Source organism: Vipera ursinii (genome assembly GCF_947247035.1).
Source record: "Vipera ursinii genome assembly, chromosome: 1".
NCBI classification, from domain to species: domain Eukaryota; kingdom Metazoa; phylum Chordata; class Lepidosauria; order Squamata; family Viperidae; genus Vipera; species Vipera ursinii.
Window position 1 is genome coordinate 5032806 of NC_139512.1, and position 12827 is coordinate 5045632.

Genomic DNA, 12827 nt, shown 5'->3' on the forward strand with positions numbered 1-12827 from the left:
CCAAGGTGGATATAAATTTCTTTGCCCTAGTTGAATGAATGTTTTTGTGGCCATTTGAAATAAATTTAAAAAAGGAAAGCAGGGACTAAAACTCGAACATGATCTCACTTTATTTGTCTTAGTTTATAAACTTCGTTAACAGCAGTGCCTCTGCCATGCTAGAATCACAAGGATACAGGAGGTCCTAGGGAAAATTCTTGATTTGGGCAACTTCCATTAAAATAGGATTGCTTAGATATGTGCAGTGTTTGAGTTTCTTTCCCAAACAATGCAGAGAGAAAAACAGAATACAGCCTTAAGCATTGTGCTGGAAAAAAAATTATATATAGTTCCAATCCCAGGAAGGTGTAAAAGAAATTTTTTAAAAATTAAGATGTTTATGTAAAGAGTGCATGAGTGTGCTTGGACTACCAGTTGCAATGTGGATTGTTCATTTTTTTCCCCTTTATTTTTCTTTTTGGATGTGACGAAGTTTTAAGGGACAATTCAAATGACAGAAAACAAAAACACATCAATGAGGGTTGTTGTTAGCCCTCCAAACTCTGGTCTTATCAGGTGTATGTTTTGGCCCATGTTGTCTGATTTGCATCAAAATGAATTTTGCAGATTTATTTGTGTGGTGGTTTTGTTTTTTAATTATGTAACAAAAGAAAAAAGTAATTTCAAGTCTGAATAGAAATGAGATTTGTACTGGTGTAGCTCCAAAGCAGAAGAGAGATTGTGGCATTGCAAATTTAGTTACTGCTTTTAAAAAAAAAAGTGTACACAGGTTATGGTGTATAAGTTTCTCTTGAAGCTTCTTTGAAGCCATAGAAGTTAGGGCTTTTTAAAAAAAATAATAAAAACAGGGAAAAAAACCTGAAAAACTAAAAAAAATTTAAAAAAAACCTAAAATAAATTCTCCAAAAATGTTTTCTTGTGTTTTGGTTTAAAAGTACAGATGTTTTATCTTTAAAAGAGTGGAAGTAGTTTTCGGTGACTTATTTTGGAAAAGTAATCAGTGCTGTAAAGGTAGTCCTCAAATTATGACCATAATAGAGCCTGCCTTAGCCGTAAGGTGAGTTTATCTTGTGACTGAACCAATTTTATGAGCTATTTTATGGTGGTCCTTCATAAATGTGGCAGTCCTTAATAGAATCCATAGACCACTGCTAACAACCATAAATGTGGGCTAGTTGCCAAGCACCTGAAGAGCAGTCACATGACTGTGGGGTGGGGGGGAATGACTATCTGAACTTTAAATCCGGGTCATAAATTACCCTTCCCCCTTCAGATAGGTCCAATGTAACTTCAAATGATTGCTAAGCAGCTGAAAGTCAAGGATTACCTGTAATGGTGTAGAAAGAAAGTATCTAGTCCAGGGGTGTCAAACTCAATTTCACTGAGGGCCGCATCAGCATTGCGGTTGCCCTCAGGGGGCCGGGTGGGTGTGGCCAGGATGGGCATGGCCTAATGGGTGGGCATGAGTGTGTATGGCCAGCTCTACATCGTTCTCATCAAGAGTGCCTATGGGGGCCTGGGCAGGAGTGGGACAGATCTGAGGGTCTCTGGCAGAAGGAGGGTCTCTGGGCCAGGGCCAAGGCAGTGGGGGCCGTTCCCTCACTGTTTCCAGGATGGCTTCGCGGGCCACATGAAACCACTTCATGGGCCGCATCCGGCCCCCGGGCCTTGTGTTTGACATGTCTGATCTAGTCTCTAGAACAGTGTTTTTCAACCTCCGCACCTTTAAGATGGGAGGACTTCAAATCCCAGAATTCCACACCCATCTTAAAGGTGCTGAAGTTGAGAAACAGTGCTCTCCACCTTTTTCCTTAAATGGATGCATCCCAGAAACCTTGGCACGAGATGAGCAGCCGCTGCCTCCTCTTCTTGCCCTAATCTTCCAGCATTCAAAAACGAGGATTCATTTTCTCTCTCCCTACTCACTGTCCACAAATATACAACCCACCCACTCTGAACAACTATGCTATGTTACATCCTGGTTGGACTCGCCCAAATGTTTCACCCTAAACTCAGCTTTAAAAAAAACACACAAAAAACAAATTGCTGTGTTCAGTTGCTATAAGCAAGCAAATAAACCATCTCATCCCGCAATATGATGGCTTGCATGATGACGACAACTGAATCTTATTTTGGCCTAGTCCATGTTATTGCAGAACATACTAGTGGAGGTGGTGCATCCTGCTAATTGGAGGCTTGTTCGCACGTTTGTGCTGTTTCTTCCTAAATCAGGGGTAGGCAACCTTGGCTCTTTTATGACTCGTGGACTTCCACTCCCAGAATTCCTGAGCCAGCATGGCTGACTCAGGAATTCTGGGAGTGGAAGTCCACGAGTCATAAAAGAGCCAAGGTTGCCTACGCCTGTCCTAAATGAAACTGCAGGATCAGATCTGACACAGTTGCCAGTTGTTTCTCCTCCAACACACTTTCTATTCTTTGGCAAGAGTCTTGCAGACATAAACCAATATGCCAGAGGATGCATCTCTCCTTACCAGTATTCCTTATCAAAAATGGAGCATCCTGAACTCAGACTAGGCCAGGGGTAGGCAACCTGGGCTCTTTTATGACTCGTGGACTTCAACTCCCAGAATTCCTGAGCCAGCCATGCTGAGGGGAAAGGGAGAGGTTTCCAAGCTGAGCCATGCTGGCTCAGGAATTCTGGGAGTTGAAGTCCACGAGTCATAAAAGACTAGGCAAACCCAGTAATCTGCCTACAATAAACCCTCCTCTAAAATGTAATTTCCTACCTAAACTTACAAAAATCATGAAAATCTGGGAATCAAAATGTACTGATGGTTAAGCTTCACGGAAGTAGATAAGCACCTACTGATCCAAAAATAGTTTTGAGAACAGAAACCGTCGTTCTATTCAGTGTCCAATTCTTGCTCTAGCATGCCGGTGCTGTCAACAACTCTTGCCACAGCTTCACTGTTGCAAGACGGTCTAGGCTTCCAAGAGGGCTGTCCTGCCCACAAAACCATATTCAAACAATATTAAATCTGCAATGTGACCTACTGGCTGTGGGTGCCCATTCTCTCATATGTCACAGACACAAAAATGCTTAAAGACAAACTTTGCTGCCTTTATTCATTTGCTATTTACAAACAAAGGAAGGAGAGGTGGTGAAACGCTGAATAATACAGTTTCTGATACGGTTATTATTGTAGAGCATCGCACGAGCAGTCGGTGACACTGTTGGAAGTTTGCCCTTGGCATCACCCAGATTTAATTTTGCAAATGCTAGAATTGTCAACAGGCTCCAAGAACTTCAACTGAACTTTCCCTTCAGCTGCTGACATTTTAATAAACACCCGATTTTTATACAACAATCAGAGACCTACCCCTGCCAAAGGGACTTCAAAGGATGACTGAAGTGCTTTCAGTCCTCCACCTTAAAGTAGCCTGCCATCAGTTAGTTACAAGCTACCTTTCAACTATTTTTTAAGTAGGCCTTTTTAGAAACATATTCAATGATTATTTTTCATCTACAGAAAAACAGATTAGCACATTGCGGAGAAAACAGTTCTCTGAAACATGAAGGGTGGTGAAGGAGAAGGGGGTGCTGAGAATCCTCTCAGCCTAGCAGGAAAGCAAGCTATAAAATTTAGGGCCCTATGGACTAATATGTGGATATTGAATAAGCCTCTTCATAAAAATCACTGATGTGCATATTTTCTCTACTGTCTGCTGATGGGGAGCTAGTAACGAGAATGATTCCATTCTACATACTGGCCGTAATAGAAATGTACACATATTATACAGTGATTAACAATATAGAAGGGAGAATCGGAAACAGACTCGCATGACGTAAGGCTCCAGGACCTCTGTGGAATAATCTGTATTTCCATACAAGTAGTTTCAACGGGAAACGCAGCTACTAAGGGTGGCAAAACAAAACAAATAACCAGGATAACTACTTTTTTCCTGATTAAAGGTTCTGTCCCAGTTGAAGATATTTTGTGGTCAAATACTCTTGGTGAGAATCAAGAGGAAGATGGATTCAACTTTGGTGCATCAAACTGTCTTAATGCTATCAGGATAAATTAATGGCCAGATTTCTGGTTAGGGAATGATGGAAGTGGCACTCCAGCACCTCAAGAAGGCACCAGATTGGAGAAAGCAAGTCAGTGAATTTCCACCGAGAAACAAAAGGTACCACAACACATCTTGACTATCGTAGAGGAACTGCACAGATATTTAGTGCGAGGAACTATTTCTCAGAGAATTGAAGTGCTTTCTTGCTGATTTATTACTCTGGAGAAGGCGTGGATATGGTTTGGGTGCAAAGAATCACGCCAAATCCTTGGATCAAAATAATTGTGGGTGTTGACAATTTTGCAGTCACGATGGATAAATGAATTTGCAGATCATCACAATGAGACTTAGTTTTACCCTCCCACCAGAATGAAAAGCTGACCCAGTAACCCACTCCATCGTATTTTTTTGATGGGGGGAACCCGTATTTGAATTACCCCCCCCCTCAAATAATTTCTAGGATTGATTGCTCCATACTGCAATTTTCCCAAAGTAACAAGTGTAGGAAAGTAGCATCCACAGCACACTGACAGCTGAGACTTACTAATAGGAAGAGGAACCAGGCGCTGGTGAATAAACCAATACTTGGCCAGGAGTCACAAAGTCTTTTTAGTCAGGGACTGCTAGTCCAACTTATGCTCAGTCAAAGCACAGCTGGGGAAGCAGTTCTGCCAAACAGCTGATTTTGACTGGATCCATCCTAAATGCATCTGAACAATGGTAAAAACATGCTTTTTTTGCCCATCCCAAAAGAACCAATATTTTAGCTTAAGAATTCGTGAACGTAAAAAGGCATTTTTCCTCCTGAAAAAAATTCCTGAAATCTCTCTCTTTCTCTGAATTATATTTCTGCAAAAAATGGCTTAAGACACAGGGCGTTCTCTCCCTGTTTCAAGGGGAAATACACACACGCATACAAACACAAACTAACCACAGCACCAGCCTGTCACTAGGGTAACAAGAATCAAAGTGCATTGTTAAGTTGCACTATATTAGCAGCAGAAGAAACTTTCCGAGGACAAAAGGCCAGAAATTTAGATGCTTCTCTTAATTACAATGCTCAAGTACACATGCTTGCAAACTGCCTCTCGGCCAAGGCTGTTCCAAATGGGAGAACCACAATCTGCTGCTGACTCTTCACACAACCTCACACAAGTGGGAAAAGTCGCCTAAAGTAATCTTAAGGCAGCCTTTCCCAATATCGCCCTCCAAATATAGTAGCCTCCCAATAAATCTGCATCCTCCTCACCAAGCAGGGCTGCCTTTATCATCTGGATATGATCGGGGTCCCAATCTGACCTATCGGGTCACATCAGGTCAGTAAAGTAAATTGACACTTTACTTTCCTTTGAAAGCCAGCAAACACGCACAGGAACAACTGGCTGGGGAATTCTGGAAGCTGAAGTCCAAACCTCTTAAAAGGGGCACGTATGAGAAACCCTGCACTGCAGTTGATTGGCCTTTGTTTAGCTCTGCTATTCTCTCAGAGTCAAGGATTGTCTTGAAATGCTGCTTGCCATGCAAAAGGCTCACACACACACACCCACCACCTTCAGGCTGTGTACACAATTACCCCAAAGAGAATAAGTCATTTGTCTTACTAGACAACCGGGAGGGAACCAGGGGAATGTGATATATATCATCTAAGACGCCTTTGCCACCCACCCCATGCTAGCCTCCTGCCTGCCAGAAATGTGGGGAGAGGGAAAATTTCTTTGGTGGGTGGGTGGGTGGGGTGTCACTTCTTATGAGAGTAAGTTTCCTCCATGAGAATGACTAGATGTAAAAGCAGCTACATTCATTGCAAGGAAATCACCCAGCCAGGTTGCCAAACAGAAACAGAAGAGATTGCCGGCCTCAGTCCAGCCAGGCCGACATGCATCTGGATTGTAGAGCACGTGCAACCTGGGAATGCTTGCCCAATCTGAGTCTGCTGACGGGAGCCCATCCGATCACTGCGGCAGGACAAGCTGGCGACCTCAGGCGGAGGGAGGCGGGGGGGGCAGGAGGGGAGCGCCAAGCCTGTCTGACGGCAGCGACTTTCCAGCAGCACCTGCTATGTGTAGAAGATGATCTCTGGAATCTGTCCATCTTCCACCGAGGTGCCGTTGTTGTTGCCAGCAGCGTAACAGAAAGTAAAACAGGTCTTTGTCCCTGTGGTTGGTGACTCATGGACCACCTTCCGCAATCCTTTGGTTCCATAGTGAGAGTCGGGTCCCTGTATTACAAACCATTGAAAAACAAAGTGGTAAGAAGGCCATTCCGCCAGTCATGAAGCTGATCTGCTGAGGAGCACGGACCACCACCACCCCGAACTACTAGGGACGGCAGCTGGCCGGAACGCCCAGCACCCCGCCCAGTGTACACAGCCAGTGGTTTATTTTTAATTATTGCATTTCTGCCTTTCCTCTTGGGAGCCCAAGATACCCCACCCCAGGGAGTAAGTCTTTGACTTGCAGCCACAATTGAGCCCAACATTTCTGTTGCTAAGCAAGACAAGTTACATGTGCTTTGCCGCAACTTGTGACCTTTCATCACGGATGTTAAATCATTGCGGTTGCTAAGTTAGTAATACAATGGTAAAGCGAATCTGGCTTCCCCACTGACTTGTCAGAAGGTTGCAAAAGGTGACCTTCTGGGACACTGTAACAAATCGTAAATATGAGCCAGTTGCCAAGCATCTGAATTCTGACCACGTGGCCATAGGGATTCTGCCACGGCCCTAAGTGTGAAAAATGGTCATAAGTCGCTTTTTCTCAATGCCATTGTAACTTCCAACGGTCACAAAATGCATGGTTGTAAGTCAAGGGCTACCTGTGCCTTACAAGAATAACCAGTCACCCAGGTTCTCTGCTCCCACCCTATCACCATCATGAAGGGCCAAGCCAAGGAGATTCAGGACTACAAACAGGGCACAAATAATTAGCAAATCTTAAAATCAGCCTCCTGAAGCTGTTCCTTGCTTTCTCCCCACCAAGCAAAGCAAATTCAAAAAAAGCTCCAGAGTTGCTCTTTCAAGGATATTCCCTCTTTCGGGACTCTGAGCACCTTCAGTGTTGCACAGGCTGTGTAGCTGACAGTGGGCAGGATCTCCACAGGCTCCTTAAACATCACCCGGAAAGTATTGGAGGATCCGTCGCAGCTAAATCCAGTGTCGTTTTGGCCCAGGACAGTGTTACTGTCTGTGTGAATTATCTGAAAAGGTGGAAGGAAAAGAGACAGGATATGGAAAATGTAATTATTATTTTGGGGGAACATATAGTTTTTTTTCAAATTTCTAATATACACAAATGGAAAAGTCATAACTTTGCTTATAGGAAAAACAGCAATGTTCCTTTCTGATAACAAGGTCTGGGGCAGTGATGGTGAACCTACGACACCTGGGTCAAAGTTGACACACCACAACATTTTGGACGGCATGCCAACGTTCACCAACACCCATTCACAACTATTTTCAAAAGCATGCCCCGTTCTTGCATGTTTTTCAGAGGCTAGGAAGGCCGCATGAAAATGGGTGTGCTTTTCCTGGAAGCTTCTCCCAGAAGAAGGAAGCTGAAGCCACCAGCCTGAGGATGACGGATGGGATTCCGTCGAAACGTTGCTCCTACACCTTCAATTCTACGCGGAAAAAACCCCGAATGACCAAAGATCGATTGATCTATCATCTATCTATCTATCTATCTATCTATCTATCTATCTATCTATCTATCTATCTATCTATCTATCTTCTATCTATCTATCTATCTATCTATCTATCTATCTATCTATCTATCTATCTATCTATCATATATATTATATATATAAAAATATGTTGTTCCACTTTTGTTTGGGGTTGTGACATACTAGCAGAGTCAAGTAACACATTTTCCCATTTTTTGACACGGGGAGCCCAAAAGCTTTGCCATCACTGATCTAGAAGAAATGATGTACCTGTACGTTCACTCTTGTTGCTTCACAGCCCATTCATGCAAATCAAATCCAGAAAGTTATCTACCTGTATATTTACTTGGTAATCTGTGGGGCCATGGATCGAGCCATACAACCCAAATCCAACTATAAATATCCGCTTGTTGACAGAGAACCTACAGAGTTCGCAAAAAAAAAAGACCAAATCAATGTGAAAGAAAAGAGGCTCCTCCTATTATAAAGTTTTTCCCTTCTTTCTTCTTTGTCATCTGGGAGACATCTCTCTTATTTTGAATACCCAAAACTTCCAAATCCTGAGATCTGAAAATAACCGAGCAAGTCAGCAATAGCCCCCAATCCAGATCTGCATACCATCGTTTCAAATAAAAATTAATGGGATGATGGAAACTAAAAAGGGAACAAACCTTTGAAGTGGTGCCAGATGCTCGTTACTTTATGCATCTGATTACCGTCTGTTTTGTTCCCAGAAGGACCCAAAGGAAGGCTTTCTTTTATTCCAGTATATGATGAATAAACTAATTAGCCTTAATTTCTGCAAGGCAAACAGCAGACTATGTGATCTGCTGGTATTATTGATCCATTTATTGTTACCGGAGTAAAGATCAACAAATCGTGGGCTGCTTGGCGGTGCACTTGTCCCAGTTTAAACTCTCACACAACGTATAATATAGAAAAGGGGTGTCCAACTTTGGCAACTTTTAAGACTTCAGAACTTCAACTCCCAGAATTCCCCAGTCAGATTGTTTAATTCTGGGAGTTGAAGTCTACAAGTCTTATGGTTGCCAAGGCTGGACGTCCCTGGTATAGATGGCACATTAACTGGGATATAGATGGGACATTAATTGTAGGGAAGACAGCAAGGTGATTCAGATGAGGGCATACCTGACCCTTCGCACCTATGAATCAATATTTCTCCTCTTCTTAGCCATGTCCCATATTGGGGGGGGGGGTTTTCTATCATCTGAACTTCATTTCTCTGCCTTCGGTCCCACAATGACATTCCCAGGATTCTATTTCATTGCTCAAACTACAGACGTTTCAATTTTTTTTTTTAAAATTTAATTACTTTTCTCCTGGCTTGTGCCCACTCTTGTCCTGGCCCCACCTACTTTTTGAGCACGCCCTTCTAAAGCAAAACATGGAAATTCTTCCCAAGGCTTCTTTCCTCCATTTCTTCCCTGCTCCTTCCACCCACAAGGGGGCAGTGTTCCTTGCTACTCTGTTGATGAATGTAGTTCTGATATCCTTATCTCCTTTAGAGCAGCGTTTCCCAACCTTAGGAACTTGAAGATGCGTGGACTTCAACTCCCAGAATTCCCCAGCCAGCATAGCTGGCTGGGGAATTCTGGGAGTTGAAGTCCACGCATCTTCAAGTTCCTAAAGGTTGGGAAACGCTGCTTTAGAGGACAGGCTGCTGCGAATCATTTCACCAGGCTGGGGTAATTAGAAGTTCTTCCAAAATTTCCCAAGGCAGTTCGATAAAACCACAAAACTTCCCCACCTGGGAACCCAGTGATAGCTTGAAATTCTTAGTTTGGAGAGTTTAGAACTGCAACACTTGCAGTCAGATTTACGTATTGCATACAAAATTGTACACGGTGACGTTTTAGCCTGTAAACGGCCTTTTTAGTTTTAATCGTAATATAACGTGCAAACAACCCCTTTGAACTAACGTGCGCCGTTTTAAATTGTAGAAAATTTTATTTTTGTGACAAGAGTTGTCAAAGAGTCTGAACTATTTTAGCCCGAATCAGTTGTCTCGGCTACGAACTGCCATCATTTTAATTCTAACTTAACTTCTGCGAACCTCACCCCGTATATGAGAGGTTCCAAAGAAGGCGGGTGTAAGGGCACTAATGCGTCCGTCGTTCCCTGTCACATTTTGATTTTTTTTTAAATTTTGCTCATTTGAATTTGTAATTTTTGTTTGACAAATAAATATACGAAAGACGATGCTTTCAGCGCTTGGGTCAATAGAGCGGTGCTGGAAAGAATACCTGATCCGGTCGCTGGTCCCACTGTATCCCCAGCGGCTTTCCACCTGCTGGAAACGGTTGATGCTGCATTCTTTCCCTCTCAGGCAGCAACGAGGGCGATCAATGAACTCCACCCGTGGCTTGGGGTTGACCGTGAAATGAAGGAACAGGCTAACCACCTCGCGGTCAGTGAGGATCCCCGACTGAGCTGGCCCTGGAGAAAGCAGAACACCTAAGATACATTTTTCCCCCCAACTTTCGTCCCAGAAATCAGCTCTCTCTTTAGGACAGGGGTTTTCAAACGTGGCCCTTTTATGACTTGTGGACTTCAACTCCCAGAATTCCTCAGCCAGCCCTGCTCTAAGTCAATGTTGGCACTGGAGAGGATCAAGGACATCAAGCCAACTCAGCATAGGAGTCATTAAAAGCCCACCCACCGTCTTTAGTCTGAACCTCCAATTGCGTAGCAACCACAACTCTCAGAATTCTTTCTAAAAAGCCAAAATGGAAATGCCAGCTAGGCATTTGGGGATGCAGAATCCCAACACTTCTGGAAAGAATGCAATCAGGAAGACTGTACGAAAGAAGAGGGGACAAATTGTTAGGAACGGCTGTGATAGCAAAACCGAAGAACTAGCCAGATTCTAACTCTTTCCAGTTAATTACGGGGAGATACGCCATTATACTACCAATTTTAGAAGCATAGTCACATCAGTCAGCCTCAGCAAGAACAAGCTTGGAGCCTTGTGGTACTTGAAAGGCGAATTGTTATGAGCTAAACGTTTGTGGCATTTTCATCTAACCAAATGGAGCACAAGGCTTTCACTGCTGCTCTCAGCTTCTGAAGTGTCACTGAATTATTTCATTTCTTTTTCAAAGGATTACTTTACAGGCGTCAATCAATATTTCACACTAACTTAAATCAAAGTGACCATTATTGTATACAGGGTCTCTCACTTTCTGGGGAGAGAAACTGTCCTTTCTTTTAATGCATGCCTGGCTGAGGAATTCTGGGAGTTGAAGTCCACAAGTCATAAAAGGGCCACGTTTGAAGACCCCTGCTTTAGGATGATGTTTACAGATAGTCCTTGACTTAGGGTGGGAAGTGGGACTGGAATTTCCACAGCTAAGCGATGCAGTCATAAAGTGTGACTGCATTGCTGAATGATGTCAAGCCGTGCAGCTCTGGTTGCCATCGTTGACTGAATCCTCACAGCTGTTAGCTGAAGCAACTTCCTTCCCATAGCCAAAGTGTGTAGAAAAGTCGGCAAGTAAGTCCTAGGCCCACAGGCAGGTCAAGTGGCTAGGTACACAAGAGGCATGGCACGGTGCAAGACTGCAAAGACGAGGGTACGGGCTGTGTGTGTGTTTGTGTGTGTGTGTGTGTGCTGCGTGAGAGGTGCCATGGGGATCATGGAGGATGCACAAGGATGCAAGGGAGTTGCAAAATGCACAGCATAGGTCGGGAGGGAGCTAGGGAGAGTCATCCAAATATTTGGATGCGGACCCAGATATGAGAGACCATCAGGTGCATGCATGGAAGTGGGGGTTCATATTTAGTTATGAAGGCAAGGGTTCACAATATAAATAGTATGCAAGACAGGAAGTAAGACTTGGTTTCGTCTTGTGGGCATATTTGAAGGCAGGCATTCATAATTTGGCTGCACTTGTCTCTTTGCTACCTGCCGTCTAGTGCAAAATGCAAACAGGCCCTATTAGAAGCAAATAGGAATATTTGGTGTTGTTAAGCAGGACAGACAGACTGCCCTGTTATCTAAACTGCCATTGTTGTTATTATTTGGGGGGCCTGTAAATAGCAGGTGAGGACAGGGAATCAAAATCAAAATGACAACAGAAATATTTTCGAATAGATAAATATCCACACTAGCGCAAAGCTGTTAAAAACTACTGGATCTTTGCAGATTTAAACCCCCACTTTTGAGAAACGGTCCCCAAATACCTGCAGCAAATTCCTCGATTGTCATCAAGGGGAAGCGAATGAGTGAAAGAGCTTTGCCCAAAGCTTTCCGTTTGTTCTCTGGTATCAGCTGCCACTGTTGTCGCTGGCACTCAGCTTCTGCCCACCTGACCACTGCGTTGAAGAGGCGCACTTCCCGGATGCCGAGGCTGTCTCGCTCCAAAACTGCGACCAAGGTGTCTATCAGACAGAGAGAATGTCACTACCAGCAAGATTCATCACTCGTAGCTCTTTTGGGATAAGGATAAACTTTTTTGGGGGGGGGGAATGCTTTCACTCTCTATTGAAATCAGCCAGTATTGAAAAATCTCCTGACTTCAAGAACTTAATAGACTGAACTACCAGTTCAGTGCTCTAAACCTCCACTTTATGGAGAATCCTGGAGAATCAGTCCTGCCAGACCTCATTTGAGCTTAGTGCACCTTCTAGAAGAACATACCTACAGGAGAGCCAGGATAGAGTGCAGCACATTGGCCAGTGAAAGCCTGGAGGAAAATCACAAGCAGAATCCAAGGCAATTAGAAGATACAGAAAAACAGAGTTGAAAGGGACCTTGGAGGTCTTCTACTCCAACCCCTTGCTCCAGCAGGAAAACCTATATACCATTTCAGACAAACGGTCGTTCAATCTCTTCTTAAAAACCTCCAGTGATGGAGCACCCACAACGTCTGTGAAGTTATTGGGTGCTCCGTCACTGGAGGTTTTTAAGGAGAGATTGAACGACCATTTGTCTGTGAAGTTCTTCCACTGATTAATGGTTCTCACTATCAGGAAGTTTCTCCTTAGTCTTAGGCTGGTTCTCTCCTTGATTGGTTTCCATCCGTTGCTTCTTGTTCTGCCTTTAGGTGCTTTGGAGAACAGGCTGACCCCCTTCTTCTTTGTGGCAGCCCCTTAAATATTGGAAGACTGCT

The 12827-nt window shown here is 43.7% G+C and overlaps 1 protein-coding gene across 9 annotated transcripts in view; it reads right to left on the reverse strand.

The window, feature by feature from the left end:
* BTBD2 (BTB domain containing 2) overlaps positions 1-12827 on the reverse strand; it is a 51552-nt gene that overhangs the window by 30462 nt on the left and 8263 nt on the right. For 8 of the 9 annotated variants that reach the window (XR_014490857.1, XR_014490858.1, XR_014490859.1 and 5 more), the window contains exons 5-9: positions 11899-12096; positions 9960-10152; positions 8030-8117; positions 7084-7230; positions 6089-6253 (exon numbers count right to left, since the gene is read on the reverse strand). Coding sequence is in view for 2 of the 9 variants with exons in the window: in XM_083349722.1 (XP_083205848.1) it covers positions 6092-6253; positions 7084-7230; positions 8030-8117; positions 9960-10152; positions 11899-12096 (788 nt within the window). In the remaining 7 variants the exon portion in view is untranslated. Of the gene's footprint in view, positions 1-3061; positions 6254-7083; positions 7231-8029; positions 8118-9959; positions 10153-11898; positions 12097-12827 lie in introns of those variants that run through there. The other variant, XM_083349721.1, reaches the window with a different exon arrangement.